At 36.3% G+C, this 18,404-nt stretch overlaps 1 protein-coding gene across 2 annotated transcripts in view; it reads left to right on the forward strand.

Annotated features, from left to right (window-relative positions):
• ADAMTS6 (ADAM metallopeptidase with thrombospondin type 1 motif 6) overlaps positions 1–18,404 on the forward strand; it is a 339,960-nt gene that overhangs the window by 45,512 nt on the left and 276,044 nt on the right. For both annotated transcript variants that reach the window (XM_021007265.2, XM_021007269.2), the window contains exons 5-7: positions 497–714; positions 1,456–1,539; positions 2,070–2,215. In XM_021007265.2, the coding sequence (XP_020862924.1) occupies positions 497–714; positions 1,456–1,539; positions 2,070–2,215 (448 nt within the window). The remainder of the gene's footprint in view (positions 1–496; positions 715–1,455; positions 1,540–2,069; positions 2,216–18,404) is intronic.

The raw sequence follows: 18,404 nt of genomic DNA on the forward strand, positions 1-18,404 counted from the left end.
GCTAAATGGACCTTCCCATTCACATTAAGACAAAGTTTAAGTAGACTCCCTAAACATCTTGTTATACATGGCTTCTCCTTTCTCCCTCTCCCTCTCTCCCTTCCTCTCGCCCTTCTACCACCCCAGCTGGGATCTTAAAGCATCTGATAGCATTATAAAATATTCGTTATCTGGGGGAAGTAAATCGTTAGCAATACTGAAAATACCTTTCAATTAGTAATTCTTATCTCTTTAAGGCATAACTTAGTGTTTTAATTAGCAACTGCATTGAATTAAAAAATTAAAAATATTTTTTTCTCTTTTTTGAGAAATCCCAGTATCATTCAAGAATGCTTTATTTCCTTGCTGCTTTCATCTCTCAGCCCACTCCCCAAATTCTGAACAACTTGGATGTCTTTAGAAGCTTTCAGAGGAGCATAGCCACAATAAAACAGCTGTATTTTAAAAGGCTTAACTAGTGAACTCATCTGAAGTGGTTAATTATTTTGATTCCTAGAAGACCTCCCAAGAAGCAGCAAACCTTGGTGGTTGAATGATACTTCTGCTGGTCCAGCTTCCCTCCCAATTAATGACACTTTAAGTAGTCATCTCAGACAGAAGAGATCTGTCAGCACTGAGCGATTTGTGGAGACTTTGGTGGTGGCAGACAAAATGATGGTGGGCTACCATGGGCGCAAAGATATTGAACATTACATCTTGAGTGTAATGAATATTGTAAGTTTTATCCCTCTTTGCTTTCTTCCTATTTCTTTTGGCCAGACAATTTAAAGTGGGAATTTTGAATTCCAAGTGAAGAAAACACTTCATTAGACTAATGTGGATTCAGTTTATTTCAAAATGCATTTACTAAGTCCCTACTATGTGCTAGGCACTAGCAACACAAAGCCAAAAATGAAAGATCTTGTCCTCAAGGAAGTTATATTCCTTTGCTCATGAAAGAGCCAACTGGAAAATGAATGTTTTTTTCTTGAAAAAGGTAACGAAGAGTGTCCTTGTTGTCTTTTTTCAGTTGCTGGAAAGTTTTGTGTGTTCAACTGTGTTTCAGTATTTTTAGTTTAAAGAGAACATCAGCTGACCGTGGTCATTTACACTGTTTGTGAAGTGTTTTGCAAACTTTAAAGTGCTAGGTAAAGGCCAACTGTCATTATTATGATTATGTTTAAAATTATGTGTAGATCGTTAAATGTTATTGCTTAAGACCACTGCAAAAAATTTACAATAAAGAATTTCTTTAGGTGGGTTTATAAAAACGACTTGCATCAAGATATTATTGGATAGAGTTTGGTTAGTTAATACTGTTTTTAAAACACCTTTTTAGATATGCTTCATATTACTAGTTAGCTTTCTAAAAATTGTGATAAATTACAAAGTTCTACACATTTCTTTAAAACTGCTGATCCATTGTCCAGTGATTTTTGTCTGACTTTTTGTCTTTTCTTATTTTCTGGAGGTCAGGTTGCCAAACTTTACCGGGATTCTAGCCTAGGAAACGTTGTGAATATCATAGTTGCTCGTTTAATTGTTCTCACGGAAGATCAGGTAAGACCAAGTTCTCTTTCAAAGACCTCAATCCGTAAAACCCAGGCTACAGTATCGTGTATTGCCACAGACTCTACCTCACTCTCATTTTAGGAGGGTGTATTTGACTAGGGACCTCAACTTTAAGCATTCACTATTTTAAGCAAGATTAAACTGCTTAAAAAAGGAATATTCCTCCTATGTCAAGTTGGGGATATATGTTTACATATGTTAGCTGAATGTTATCAGTGCAAGTTTGAGCATTTGAGTGGCAGAGATTTATAATAATGGTCCTATGTTTGCTTTTGTACGTGGGTAATCTCAGTTTTTGTATTCACCTAATCACTAAAGCTGGAGCTGAGAAGAATGCCTGCTCTGTAATACACTAGATGAACTCTAGGTCAGATTTTACAGAGATAAAAATTGGCAAGAGAAGATTATTCCTAGAAACCACTGCTTCTAATTATAGTCCCATTTTAGTCTTCAAAAGGCTTAACAACTGACCTTAGTAATTTGTTTGGAACATTTCTGGTATGCATGTTGTATTGCAGCCAAACTTGGAGATAAACCACCATGCAGACAAGTCCCTCGATAGCTTCTGTAAATGGCAGAAATCCATTCTCTCCCACCAAAGTGATGGAAACACCATTCCAGAAAATGGGATTGCCCACCACGATAATGCGGTTCTTATTACTAGGTATGGTTTGTTGCAAGTATTTTTCCTTTGATTGTTGTGTGTGTGTGTTCTATAGTGTTATTATATTTGCTTCTACTTAAAGCTTCAATGAGATAACCAAATGGATGTGTCATAATGAGAGCAAAGAGATAATTTATTATTATTTAACCATTGAAAATTAATGGATTAGTCTGTTAAAAATGTTGACCAAATAGGAAAAAAGAAAGCTTTATGATTTGGCTTCAGTTTGATAAATGTATTCCGTTCCACTTCTGAGGTCAGGTTTCACAATTATTTAATTGAGGAAACTATATGATCATTTAAGTTTTTGAATTGATGGTTGAGTGAAATGCGTGTAAAGGCAAGCACGTGACTTCCTTTCCAGTAGTAGGAAGAAAAAAAATTGGTAACAAATGCAATGGTTGTTATTGGTCACAAAACTCATTGACTCCTCAACCCCAAAGGTATTTTAAAAAATGTGATGAGGGAAAAAAAATAGTAAATATAGAGGAGTTATATTTCCCTTAAAAATGTTCAAACTGTCTCACTGAGAAGGCAGAGAATCAGGTTTATTGCACACTAAGCTAACCCCTTGGGCAAAATAGAATTATTTTATGTTGTTTTCTAATTAAAATAGCATGGAAATAATATATTTACATCATCTTAAGATAATTTCCTCTTCTGACCTCTTATCTGCATACAATGGAAACTAAAAGAAAAATGGAAGCAATATTGATTGCTTCCACTGCCAAATGCAGTGCTCTTTCATTGTTTCCCTTACTCATTCTCATTTGCAAGGACATATTTAACTGTAAGTTCCCTTTGTGGAGTTATCACAGTACGTTGCTCTCCAGAGACAATGAATGGTAGGAGAGTCTTAGCCAGAAGGTGTGCTACGATGTTGAAACCCAGTCAAATTAAATCTGTCAGCGTTTGGAAAGTTTGGTCTGCTAATTATTGGGCTACAGAGATAAAAACTGGGCTTTTGATTCCTATGCTTAATTTCTTTTACTTCAGTTACTTGGTATTACAAGTCAGGAAATGTTCTTATGCACCTCAATCACCTCTCTCATACCAAATGTCATAAGCAGCATTGCATACGAATCATTTTGCATTTGTGGTTCGATATATCGACCTAATAAACTTTGGTATCTCTGTCACTGTGGTCTCTTTGGTTCTAATTCTCCTTTAAAAAAATTCAGGCATTGTAATGACATAGCATTCTTAGTGTCAAATATCACATATGTACTTATATAATACATATCAGTGAAATCACTAGAAGAAAAGGCCTATTCTGTGCCTTCACCAAAATAATCTTCTCACGGTGTGTGTATATATGTTTATCACACATACACATACAAACATTTCCTCCATTTGCCCTCCACATTTCAGCACTCTTTCATTGAAGTATCAGCATTTATGATTTAATTTTTTGCATCAAATAACCAGAAGTTACACTAAGGGTGAATATTTATAAGAATTCAAATAATCAAATACAGCTGTGCTGTTCGCCACCCCTTACACTGGCTGTTACACACAGCTGTCTGAACTTGTTATCCTGAATTGGCTCAGCTCTCACTCTGATCCTCTACAGAGCTTTTCTTTGCCTCTGGGAGCTCCTCTGAGTGGCTCCTTCCCAGCAATAGCCTTTGATGTCTGGTACTTGAACATCAAATTTAATTTTTAAACATTTCTTCTGATGATCCAGACTAGTTTGGAAAATGGTCTCAGGATTTAATGAGGGCAGGATCCCACAGAGATGAGTGCTTAGACCATTGTGGGTGGGTACTGGAAAATACCTCCATTGGGTGTCCTGGGGGGAGGGTACCCTTTCAAATTGTTGTTTTTAAAACCTTGAATAGTTAGAGCTTATTTTGGATTCTGGTGTCTGGATTACCAGGGCCACAGGGTGGCTTCTTAGTGCTTGATGCGGGTTCCTTGGTAGCTACTGTACCAGCTGTTCTTGAAACATTACTTCTTAGGTAGGGATGTAACTTTCTCAAGTAGATCTGACTCTTTCATTTCTTTATTTCTGATATGTGAAACTGAATGTATGTTTAATCAGTAATGCTACTTTTAGTGAAGATAACGGTGTGAACCCACAGCTGAGATTGCATTGCTGCTGAAAATTCATTTTTTATGACTTACTAGAATGTCCAGGGTTGTGAGCCCCTCCTTATAGAGGTAAGGTCACAAGTTATATTCCCTTGGAATGTCAACTCACTAAGGAGAAGGTACTGTCTGTATTTGTCAGGAGTTCTGGCAGAACACATTAACAGATGAGCTTATCTCTACAGGGGTCAAATTTGGTCGTAGGGACTTAAATGCTTTATGCAGAGAATCATTTGGAATTTTGACTACTTAAAAAGGTAGTATTTCTTCCTAGTATTATTTTTAATGTTAAAAGTATGAAATGTGGTTGTTTCCAATTGATAGTATCCTACCTCATTGTTTTTTCATTTGTTTTAAATTGAATACCAATTTATTATGTTTGTAAAGCCATCAAATCACATACTGACTAGTTGTAGAATCATACAAGAGAACACTTTTACTACAGCAATGAAGAATTTTGAAGTATTTTCCTCTCAAAATTAAGATCATGGAAATCTAAAGAGTTTCTCCATCAGTATTTTTAAATTGATACAATGTTGCTTCTGTAGAAGAGTCTCTCATCTGTCTGACATCTGTATAGTTCAGAATTTTAAAGAGTGCATAAAATTTGTGAAATTTTAATAGGGAAATGAATAAATACCAATGATCTTTCATATAATTTGTAAGGCTTATATAGACTGTGTTTAGAGGACCTTCTTGCGCCATTATTAATATTCCTATCTCTCAGAGCAAAGTATAATGTCTCTTCATGTACGCTACAATACCATCATTTAAGTCAGGAAATGATTAGTAATATGCTCTGTCCTTGAAATTCTAGGAGGGGAATTTAAGGAGTTAGAAGAGTATAGATAGTTTTTGAAGGAGGTGTACCCTTGAGAAATTCCATTTGGTTAAAAATGACCACATTAAATATTTATATCTCTGTAATGAAGAAGAAATGTAAATTGCCAGGTAGCATGGAAAGTATTGCCTTGAACAAGCTTTCAGGGATAGGACCTGAAATTGACATATAGTTATTGACTTTTAAAATTTCCACATGAGCTAGGTATTTAGCTAGTAGCTGAAGTCAGGAAATATCCACCACAAGTTTAAAGTCAAAACCAATTTTCAAATTTGTTCATGGCAGAAATCTTCAAACAATCCATTTATAACCTAAAATTCAGAAAGGATTTAGGGGGCTTAAAGTATGTTTGCTTCAGTATTTAGTAGTTAGAATGAACAGACTAATACACACATTTTCTTGGCTCACCCACAGTATAAACTTTTAGAATCATTATTTTTTTCTATGGTCAGGAAATTAAGAAATACACATAATTTATATATTTAAGGTATTAGCAATAACATGTTTGTAAAAATTGAAGTTTTGGAACCCTTAACTCATTAATTGTAGAGATTCATTCAGTTGTAATAATGAATTTCCTTTTAAAAATGATTTGTTAATGAAAAGGAAAGAAAATATGTATTTCTAAAATAAAGATACTAAAATAAGCCTGTAATTAAAATGGAGGGTACTTATCCTCTTCCTGAGGTCATAGCCTGTTTACTTTTATGATGCTGTATTATGAATTGGTCAGCATGTCCAAAATCAACTTATGTTTTTTAGGTGGGGGAGGGAAGGTTAAGCAGCTTTATAATTGAGCTGCGTGTTGAAACTTGGGTTGGCTTAATAGGACTTATTTTATTAAAAATGTATTTAAAATGACTAGTTGGTGACTTCCTGACTGCATATGATAGGATAGATTGGAGATGGGGAGTGAAATGGAATATTGCAGACTCTCAGAATTTGAAAGTTGGAAGGACCTCAGTGGCTATTTAGTTTGTCTCCTACACCAAAGGGATCCCTTACTCTAATATACCTTGATCACTTGAAATCATTCAGCCTCTACCTAAAGACCTCCAAGGAGAGCCAACACACTTCCTCCTGAGGTGGGCCATTCCATTTTCATACACTTCTAATTGTTAGAATTTTTTTTCTAATTATCAAGCCTTAATTTATCTCTTTGTGATTTCCACCCATGGCTCCTGGTTCTGCCCTCTACAGCCAGACCTTACAAGTCTAATCCCTTCTCGACATGGCAGCCCTTCAAAAAGGTGAAGACTACTGTCATGTCCCCTTAGTCTTCTTTCCTCCAGACTAAGCATTCCCAGTTCCTCAACTGAACCTCATATGTCGTGGACTCAAGGTCCTTCATCATCGTGGTTGCTTTCCTCCTGACAGTAATCTCCTCTAGTTTATCAATGTCATTCACTCCAGATGAGGTGTGATGAAGGCAGAGGACAGGGGAACTATCCCTATTCTTGGAAGCTGTGCTTCTTTTAGTGCAGCCCAAGATTACATTATTATTATTTTTTTTTTACTGTAACATCACACTGCTGAATCATATTGAGTTTGTAGTCCATTAAACCCTGTCCTCATGTTTTCCTGAACAATTGGTATCTCTCCATGTCTGTGATGCTATTGTGAAGTTGATTTTTGTACCACAACATATGTGAAATTTATTTTTTGTACCGTAGTTCATGACTTTATATTTATCCTTAATGAACTTAGCTTCAGCTGGATGCTGTAGCTTGGAGGATCCTTTTGGATTTTGGCTCTGTCATCCAGTGTGTTAGCTCTCCCTCCCAGCTTTATGTCTTCTGCAGATTTGATAAGCATGTCACCCATGCCTTTATTCAATCTTTTATAAAAATATGAAACAGCATAGAGCCAAGCAGAGATCATTGTAGTACTCCATTAGAGACTTCCTGCCCCATTGACATTGAACCATTAACAATTACTCTTTAATTCCTGTCATCCAATTAGTTTTGGTTTTGAAGCCATCTGGATCTATTATATCTCTCCATCTTCTCCACAAGAATAGTATTAAGATAGCTTTGTCATGAACTTTGCTAAGATCTAGGTAAGTGCAATCCACAGCATTGCTGTCATCTAATGGTTTAGTACTCCTGCCTTCCTTCTCATCTCTATTTCCTGACTTCCCTGGCTTTTTTCAAGTCCCAGCTAAAATTCTGTCTTCTACAAGAAGCCTTTCCCAACCCCTCTCAATTCTTGTGCCTTTTCTCTGTTAATTATTTCCTATTTACCTAATACATAGCTTGTTATATATTTATATTTGTTTGCTTGTTGCCTCCCCCATTAAAATGTGAGTTTCTTGAGGGATAAGGACTGTCTTTTGCCTCCTTTTGTATCTCCAGCACTTAGTATAGAGCCTGGCACATAGTAGATGATTTAGTAGATAGTAGATGTTTATTGATTGATTGATGGATTGATTGATTGGAAAAAAGAAGTGAGGCTAGTCTGACATGATTTGTTTTTGATGAAACCATGCTGGCTTTATGTAATCATTGGTTCCTTTTCTAAATGTTTATTATCTGTTGGAGAATGTTCCTAAGAATCAAAGTCAAGCTCACTGGCTTATAGTTTGTGGACGTTTGTGTTTTCCCTTTTTTGAAAATGTGGACACTTGCCCTTCTCTAATCTAATGGTACCTCTCTGTTTTCCATTATCTTTAATATATCACTGACGGTGGCTCAGCAATCACATCTGCTGGTTCTTTTGGAAACCAAGGCTGTATTTCACCTGTGCAAGGTGACTACTTTTATCCCAGTCAGCTAGGTATTACAGTGGTTAGACCTCTGGGCCTGAGGTCAAGAAGACCTGACTTCAAATCCGACCTCAGGCACTTTCTTTCTATGACTACTCAGTTAATCTGCTGCCTCAGTTTCCTTAAGTGTAAAATGGAAATAATAATAGCACCTTCTTTCAAGGGTTGTTGTGAAGATAAAATGAAATAATACTTGTAAAACACCTACCACACAGTAGGCACTTAATAAATGCTTGTTCCCTTTACCTTGTTCCCTTACCATCTTCTTTATCTTGGGTACCAACTCTCTGCTAGTCATTAAAATTTTTTTTTTCAGCGTAAAGGTCATCCTTCTTCACAACTCTTGACTTCTCATGGTATGCCTGACCCTTCAAAGTTTTTTTAAACATAGGGATTGTTTTTTTTATAATGGATGAATAGACTACAGACTTTGTGGAAATTAAAAGGGCTCCCATAGACCAGTCAAGAAGTTAGAAATTCTGAAAGCCTTCTAACTACTTAGCAAATGTCAAATTGTAGGTGATTACAGCTAATTAGCAATATATATATATATATATATATATGTATATATATATGTATATATATATATGTATATATATATATGTATAAGTGAAAAGCCTACTGCTTATAATTTGTAGTTGAACTAAGTTTTCTCTTTCAGATGAGTTGTTTAGCAGTATCTTTATTGAGATGTATCTGAGCAGTGAAGATTACCTCAGATTTTCTAGAGGAGAAAAACATGGATGCTTGAAAACAAGCAAATCCATAAAGGTGACTGGTATCACAGAGAAAAGACTTGATTTTTATTTGCTGTGGTAGAAAACCTACAGACTTGCATTAATATTAGTTAAACAGTGAAGAGTTTTAAAGTGCCAGTAGGGAAAAAAAAAGCTTTCATGAGAGGATTTCTACTTAAAGTCAGAGTTAGTGATATAAATGAGAAAGGAAGAATATTTACAAGCAGTAAGAAAAATGCTCTTCATTGAGTAGTAATGATATATTGAGTCTTGATTGAAGTTAGAAATAAAACCTGTCCCCATTACACATTCTACTCATCATGGAGGAAAAATGAATGAAAAATACTTCTGTTCTAGCGTTAGTTAACATCCCTTTCCCATGTCCTTTTAAATCAATCTTTTACCTTTCAACTGTAGGTCTCTGAAAGGGTCATAAAACCTATTCAAATGATAGTTTTTCCAGGAAATGTGTTTTGTAGTAATAGTTTGGAATTTGGTCTGTTAGAATATTCAGTTGCTATTTTGCTATAGAACCATAGATGCCTCTGTTAGTAGAGAAGGTTTACTTTCATCATTTGTGGTTTATAAGAAATGAACTTTGCAATATTTAACAATTTATGTGATTGTTATATATTAAAATCACAAAGATAATTTTAACAAATTTCAAAAATTAGATATAGTTATCTTAAGTTAGCACTAATGGTGTGGGTTGTAATGACTTCTGAAAAGCATAGCTCTAGACACTTAAGATTTTTTGAACTGAAATGCTTGGTGCAGTTATACATAATTAGCACATCTGAGCAGCATTAAGAAAACATTAATTTTCTAACCTATAAGTTTTTTTCCCCCTTAGGGTACCGTAGAATAGAGACTGGCTTTGAATGAAGAATGCACATTTTTTGTACTTGACTTCTGATCTTTTAATTTAATGTCTGGACTTAAGTAAGGCTAGATCATCATTGGCACCAATTTCAAAAATTCATTCTGTTTATTAATTTGTTGGAAGTCATTTTCAAAGTAATTAATACTTCCTGCATATGAGCTAGCTGACTGGCATTTTGAGCTGTGTGCCTAGCAAGGTCAAAGTTAAGAAGTGGTCAGGAATTGTCCAGACATTTTCTAATCAATGACAGGTGTGAATGTGGCTGAAGTAGTGTCACAGAGTCTTGTTAGAAATTAGTGTATCCATGTATAATGATGAATTTAAAGGTAGCTTAAAAATGTGTTTGGTCTCCAATCAAATGCTAGATAAAATTTTATTTTTTAATCAGAGTGTAAAAATGGCATATATCTCATTATTTCAAGATTTTGGACACTGGGAGGCAATTGTTCTTAATCATATAAATATGGTGAGTTTGGAATAGTCCATCTAAGGAGCAATAATGAACTTGGTAAGACTAGCTCTGTATAAAGATATTAAAAGTGGTTTTAAATAAAAAATTGATGTAGCTTAGTAATTAAAAAAAAAAACCTTAAGTGTAACAAAGATGTAAAATGGGAGTAATAGCAATGTCGTGCATTTATATAATGATTTGGGGGGCAGCCAGAAGGCACAGTAGATAGAGCACTGGGTTTGGAATCAGGAACATTTATCCTCATCAGTTGAAATCTCATCTCAGACACTTACTAGCTGTGTGACCCTGCATAAGTCACTTAACCCTGTTTGCCTCAGTTCCTCATCTGTAAAATGAGCTGGAGAAGGAAATGGTAAATCACTCCAGTATCTTTGCCAAGAAAACCCTAAATGGGGTCACAAAAGGTTGGATACAACTGAAATGACTTAACAACAACAACATATAATGATTTATAAGGTACTGTTACTTTATTTAGTAAGCATTTATTATGTCCCTAAATATGTGCCAGTAACTGTTCTAGGCATTGGAGATAGAAAAAATTAAAAGTCCATGCCCCCGTGGAGCTTGCATTCATTTTTTGGGAACAATAATACCATGCATTTGTGTTGTTCAGTTGTTTTTAAGTCATGTCTGACTCTTCTTTATTGCATTTGGAGTTTTCTTGACAAAGATATGGGAGTGGTTTGACATTTTCTTCTTCAGCTCATTTTACAGATGAGGAAACTGAGGCAGACAGGGTTAAGTGACTTGCCCAGGGTCACACAACTAATAAATATCTGAGGCTGTGTTTGATCTCAGGTCTTCCTGACTCCAGGTTCTATTCACTGTGCCACTTAGCTGTCCATTTATACATCATTTAGGTTATATTATATCACATACATTTTCATATATTATGTGTATTATATATACATTTATATAATGATTTATAAAGCATTGTCACTTCATTCAGTAAGCACTTATTATGTCCCTAAATATGTGCCAGGAACTGTTCTTGGCACTGGAAATAGAAAGAAAAAAATTTAAAGTCCATGAGAGGATCAAATGGAATAATATTTGCAAAAAGTGCTTAGCACAGTGCCTGGCCCGTAGCTGGTGCTAGATAAATGCTTATTCCTTCCCTCTCTCTTCCAAGAAAAGTCCTCTTGGCTACATATGAACCCTTCTCTCTGGGTCTGTCTTCAGTGAATTCAATTTAATTTAGTGAGAGAGAGAGAGAGAAGTAGTAGTAGTAGTAGTAGTAGTAGTAGTAGTAGTAGTAGTAGTAGTAGTAGTAGTAGTAGTAGTAGTAGTAGTAGTAGTAGTAGAATCCATAGCAGCTGATGGTGAATTGCCACTTTTCTCCCCAAAGTATGAGTCATGGTCCTTTACTAATGAGGGAAAGGTGATATGGAAGTTTGAAGAGAGAAGAGAAGGTTTGGAACAACAGTGGTGGAGTGTGTAAGAGAGTCAATTAGGCAAGAGTAAAATAATTACTTTGCTGTAATGGGAGTAATTCAGGGCTGCGATTTGACAAGGGATGATGATAAAGAATTTAAAAGTAGAGGATAGTACAACATGGAATTACTTAATTATAGGCTCAAAATTGGGAAGGGAGAAAGATGGACTGGAAGAATGCTGGTGCTCTAGACAGAAATAGGAAAGTTGGAAAGAGTGTGAATTTTGAGCAGAAAGATGATGAGTTTTGTTTTGGACATGTTGAGTTTGAGATGCTCATGGGACTCCAAATTTGAAATGTTCGCTAGGCAGTGGGTGATATGGGACTTGAACTCAGGGGAGAGACTAGAGCACTCTCTCTCTCTCTCTCTCTCTCTCTCTCTCTCTCTCTCTCTCTCTCTCTCTCTCTCTCTCTCTGTCTACGTACATATATATGTATACACACACATATATGTATGTGTGCATGTATATATAAATGTATATATAACACTGGTAATCATTGGCATAAGAATGATAACTCATGGGAGCTGATGAGCTTACCAAGTAAGAGTACAGAGGGAAAAAAAAAAGAGGGCTCAAGATAAAGCCTCAGAGTATATTAGCAGTTAGTGAACATAACATGGATGAAGATCCAGCAAAAGGAGATTGAGAAGGATTGTGGGACAGGTAGGAGAACCACCAAGAAAGAGTACTGTGATGAAAACCCTGAGAGGAGAAAATATCCAGAAGGAGATACTGGTCAACGTATCAAATGATACAGAGTAAGAATGATGAGCATTGAGAAAAGGCTGTTAAATTTGATGATTAAGAAAGCATTGATCACTTGCAGTTTCAGCTGAGTGATGGGATTGGAAGCCAGCTTGCAAAGGGTTTAGAAGAAAGTGAGAGGAGAGAAAGTGAAGGCAATGAATGTAAATAACTTTTTAAAAGAGTTTAGCTGAGAGAGGAGGAAAGAAAAGGCTGATAGTTAGGGAGAGATGGTATAAACTAGTGAGTAATTTTTTTTTTAAGGATGGGGAAGATTGTAGATAGTAGAGAAAGAGCTAATAAATAGGAGGAAATTGAAGATTAGAAAGAGAGAATGTATGATTTAGGGGTCATCCTGCTGGAGAACGTGGGAAAGGATGTGATCAAGGGTACATTTAGAAGGGCTAGCCGCGGCAAAAAGAAGGGCCACTTCTTCTCCACAGGCTGGAGTTAAGGGACGAGATGGTGGGGGATGATATCAGGAGGATATAATCATCATCAACAAGCATTTATTTATTTTATTTAATGCTTAATATATACCAGGCTGAGTGTTGGCAGTACAAATACAAGCAAAAAGAAGGATTGTCCCTGCCATCAAAAGCTTATATTTTAATAGAGAAAGATAGTAAATAGAAGGAAGCTGAAAGAGAGAGATGAAGCTACCTAGTAGACAGCAGAGTATGGTGTGGAGAGGAATGAGACATGGCTGGCCTAGGTGCCCTTTTGAAATGGAGGCTCTAGGAGGAGTCAGTCCAACCAGAGGGAGAGGCTGAAGGGGTGCAGGGTACATCCAGTGTGTGAATTCCAGGACTGGAGTGAACTTCCAGGAGGAAGAGATTTCTGGGGCATGGTAGAGGAGGTCTAGAGTGTTAGCCTGGAGAGGAATGAGGATGTGTGATAAGGAGAATGGGAGAAGGAGTTTGCATTGAATGGCCTGCATTTTTTTTGGTGAAATATGAATGGAGGTCTTCAGCTGGGGGTAGAGGGAGGAGGAGAGGATGTTATGGATAATTTGGGGAGAGAAGAGATTTGGAACAACCTGTGTGGTGAAAGGTATAGAGAAGTAGGCTGGGCAAGTAAATGTCAACCCCCCCTCCCTTTGCCCCACTCCCATTTTGCAAATGAGGAAAGTGGGTCTTGGAGGGAGTATATGATTTCTCCAAGGCCACACAGCAAGTAACTGGCAGAACTCTGACTGAACTAAGGTACTGAACCTTCCCTTTGTACTCAACATTGGTTAGGCCTTTATTCAGTTTTCGAACCCACAGTTTGAGGTGGACAGATATTTAATGATGCACTCTATTCAGTGCTGGAGAAAAAGACAAAAAGAAATGCTCCTTGCCCTCAGAGAGCTTTCATTCTACTCTACTGTTTTATGACCCCCTAAAGAGCCTCACACTGGGAAGTAGGCTGTATGAAGGAAGGGTTGGCAAACTGGGTTTATTTAGCAAGGGGATGGTAAAGCTGATTGGAGAACTGAAATATCTTCTGTATATCAATGGATATTTTTATAAGTGAGCATTAAGTGATCTCTCCTGACATTCTGCCAGTGGAATGTATGCTTCCTGAAGGAGGGAATTATTCTGGTTTTTTTCTTTGTATTCCCTTTTTATGAAATAAACTTTATTTGAATTAAGTTGAATTCACTGAAGACAGGCCCAGAGGTAAGGGTTTACATGGTAGCTTAGAAGAGAGGACTTAGAAGAGAGAGAGAAGGAATAAGCATTTATATAACACCTACTATGGGTCAGGCACTGTGCTAAGCAGTTTTTACAAATATTTCATTTGATGCTCTCAACAGCTGGGTTAAGTGACTTGCTCAGGGTCATACAGCTAGTAGGTATCTGAAGCTGGATTTGAACTGACTCCAGGTCCCATGCTCTATCTGCTTTCTATTGTAGCATTTGTAAAACACTGAAATGTCTTGTGAACTGGTGTAGTTTCCCTTTCTGGAGTTAAAAGAAAGGGCAGACAGATTACTTTCTTGGATTTTGGGAACACAGCTTTGCTCAGAGGCAAGGGATTGAACTCGGTGTTCATGGATGGGTCCAGCTTACTGATTCTGTAATCTGTTATATAATAGATAAGAGTGTTGCTTCTTGAAGTCACTTCCAAACATGTTGGAGAAGAAGGAAATTTGATAAGAAATGTTGGCCTTTGATCCCTTAATGTGGCATTTTTTTCTTTCTTAACTTCAAAGGATTTTTAATGTTACTTGTTCATAGTGGCCATAGATGTTTGTATTAGTGAGGTTTAGTAAATGTCATTCTATTCACTGGTGTTTGTAATACATATATGAACAAATCCATTTCTTTTTTCTTAGGAAATTCTTTTGACATTAGATAACATAAATCAGTCATCTTTATATGATACAAAAACCTCAGAAAAGCTCTTAAGCTGAATCAAGACCTATAGGAAAACCCCCTTTAAAACAAAATGTGCACTGGGGCAGCTAGGTGGCAAAGTGAATAGAACTGCCCTGGAGTCAGGAGGAACTGAGTTAAAATCCAGCCACAGACACTAGGCTGGGCAAGTCATTAAACACTGATTGCCTCCCAAAAATAAAAAATAAATGTAAGCTTCTAGCTTATACCTAGTGTACAAACATTTAAAAAATTGTTCTTAGAACTTAAGAGAAACTCAGAAATCATCTGGTCCAACCCCTTCTTTTATAAATGATAAACTGGAGCCTCAAAAGAGGCTTGGAAAGAAGTCATATAAGGATTAAGTATTGCACCCAGGACTTGGATCTGGTTGTTCTGTCTCTTTTTTTTTTTATTTTTAGGCAATTGGGGTTAAGTGACTTGCCCAGGGTCACACAGCTAGTGTCAAGTGTTTGGTCTGAGGCTGGTTTTGAACTCAGGTCCTCCTAATTTCATGGCCAGTGCTCTATCCACTGCGCCACCTAGCTGCCCCAGGTTGTTCTGTCTTTAAGCCTCCTTCTACACCTTTCTAAAATTATCTTTAGAAATTGTCCCTCATTCCACTGATTTATCCAGGATTGCCCACTTGCCTTTACCTTTAGGCTGAAACACACACACACACACACACACACACACACACACACACACACACACACACACAAAATCTGAGGCTGGCTCTGGCCTTGGATAGGAAGGATACAGAGACTACCTCTGGAGTTCCTTGGTTAAGCATCACATCTTACACCCTTTGTTTAGATCTGATCTCTTGTGAACAAGGTGTTTTGGTTCAAGTTCTTGACCCTTTGGTTCCTGGAGGAGGCAGCTGTCAGGACAGTGGACAAATAAGAGTTGAGACATGAGGTTTTAAAAAAAATTTTTAAATTTATTTTTAGTTTTCAACATTCACTTCCATGAGATTTTGAGTTCCAATTTTTCTCCCCACCTCTCCCCTACCCCAAGATATGAATTTTAATTCCATTTGTGCCCCTAATTAATGATATCACCCCTAGACAGTGGCTGCTTACCCTTTTTGTCCTTTACTTTCCACATTTTTTAAGGTGTGGGTTCTTGACTAGAAAGTACCCTTTAGTATATGCCTTGATAAAACTCTGGGGTCCTACCATCCTTTGCCAGTAATTTGCATATTATCATCAATGTTCTTGCTTACTTTTAATAATTTGAAATTTAAAAGATCTATGTAAGAAATTGAGAATCACAATTTCAAGAGGCCCAACAGACATTTCAGAGCTTAAGATGTAAGAAAAAAATAAATAAAATTAAATTTTAAAAAGCAAGTGACAGAAAAGGTAATGGAAAAAATGTACAATAGGCATAAGGCTGCAGCATAATACTGAGGATAACATGTGAATAAGAAATGGTTAAAAAGGGAAAGGGAACAAGGATTTATTAAGTACCTACTATGTGTCAGACACTGTTCTAAGCACTTTGCAAATATCTCATTTGATCCTCATAACAACCCTGGGAAGCAGGTGCTTTCTCAGTGCACAGTTGAGGGAACTGAGGTAGACAAAGGTTAAGTGATGTGTAGCGTCACACAGATAGTAAATGTCTGAGACTAGATTTGAACTTCCTGATTCCAGGCCTGCACTCTGTTCACTGTGCCACCTAGCTGCCTCTGACATCCTTAGGGATAGATATGACCAGGAAAAGAGATAGACTAGTTATCATCTGGTTAAGAGTGAGATACTAATAGCAGATGGACAGCTAAAATGTTGCACTGATATCCTCAAAATATTTAAACTTCTGAAAGAAAGTGTCTTCCACATTGAGTGGCCCTTTTATAGAGTATTGATGGAAGTATATAGACCTTTGTTCACACAGGATGAGAAAGGGTAGATGAGTTGCATTCAGTACTGGTAGAGGGTGTACTCAAACCAGTGAGATCATGGATCCCTTGAAGTATTGAGATTAAAATAAAAAGGGGGAGGAGGGGAATTGGAGTAGATACAGAATTTCTAATTGCCTGTGTAGAACCCATAGCCAAGGCTTTCATGTTCATCCATGTGTATTTTAGGACCAGTACAGCTTCTTTTATACATATGTACATACATATATATTACCAGTTAGTTTGATTTTAAAAATTATTTGATTTGATTTTTAATTTATGGAATTAAACAAGTATTTCATAACATAGCATAATGAAAAAGATGATTACATGTGAAACTGCAAATCTGTTATGGACAACTTGTTATTCCTTTTAAATATATAATAAAGTTATATAAATTTCTTTTTTTAAAGCATACATATATGTATTATTTGTACACATATAAGGATACATATTTTAAAAGTTTCCTATACCTTTTTCGTTGCAGTCATCAGAGGGGAGCTGACTCTAGTGACAAGAACTCCCTGACACTACCTCAAACACTTGTAAGAAGCATATAATGCAGCAAACATACTCAGTTTATATTTAAAAAATATGAGTCTGGTTACATATTTACACACACATATACACACACTCATATCTACATGTTGAGAGATTCATATTACTATATGCACATGTATATATCAATATAGACACATATAGATTGGGAGAAATGTGGTAGGATCTATCCCTATGGTTATCCTCATAGAAATTAAATTGTCAATTAGAATATCATTGATATAGGCAAGCTTTGTGTGGCTCATACAATATGCTTCTCACACGTGCCCAAAGCATTGTCTGCTGCTTCATGTTCCTTGAGTTCTTTCAAGTAAATGGCCACACTCTGATTGACTAGGTTGCAGGTCACATTCATTTTCAAAATTTTTTTTTATTTATTTAATTTTTAATTTATGGAATAAAACAAGCATTTCAAAAATTTTATTTTTAAAATGAACAAAAATCAATTTTCTTTCTCTTGTACCTCCTCTCCCTCTCATTCTGGAAAAAAGAAACCCAATTCTAATAACAAATACATAGAGTTAAGCAAAATAAATTTCCATTTGGCCATGGCCAAAAATTCTGTCTTGATTTGTGCCATGAGTCCATCACCTCTCTTATCAGCAAGTGGGTTACATGCTTTATCATGAGGCTTCTCAAATCATGGTTTGTCAGTGAATTATCCTATATTTTCTCAATGACATTTTTTATTGCTCTTCTTCAAAGTTTCTCATTGATTACATGTTGCCACCACCTAATGCCCACCATATGCTTTCCATTGTCTTAATTCTTTGTATTCCATCTGCATTTTAAAAATTCCTTTTAAAAATTCAGAAGAATTGGTTACAAATTCATGAGATCACTGTTATTATTTGCTTAGGACATTGCAATAGTGAATTATTGTTCTAAGAGGCAATATGGTACAGTGAACATAGCATTGGATTTGAAGTTAGGATAACCTAGGGTAAAATACTTTCTCAGACACTAGATGTGGGACCTTGTACAAATCACTTAATTTCTGCCTCAGTTTCCTCATCTGTAAAATGTGGGTAATAATGGTACCCACCTCCCAAGAGTTGCTGAGAGAATCAAATGCAAATCTTATAATGCTGTTGTATGTACATCAGTTATTGTGGTGATGGAAATTCCATATCAGTCTAGAAATGCAAACTATCATATAGTTGTAAGCTCTCAAATGCATGTGAAATTATTTTCTTATGATTTCTAAAAATGACATTATTTTTCTCCGGCTTAAACACTGGCACGTGGGATATTTTTTTCCTATGTTGGGTGCACTTTCAGCTTTTCAAATACCCACTATCTAGTGCAATCCCTTTTATGAGAACTCATTTCCTGGTTTCAGGGAATCTTCTCTAACCTGGAATACCATCTTTTGTCTTGAGGGTAAGACTAG

Source organism: Phascolarctos cinereus, unplaced genomic scaffold, assembly GCF_003287225.1.
Source record: "Phascolarctos cinereus isolate Bilbo 61053 unplaced genomic scaffold, phaCin_HiC Scaffold_4;HRSCAF=312, whole genome shotgun sequence".
Lineage (NCBI taxonomy): Eukaryota > Metazoa > Chordata > Mammalia > Diprotodontia > Phascolarctidae > Phascolarctos > Phascolarctos cinereus.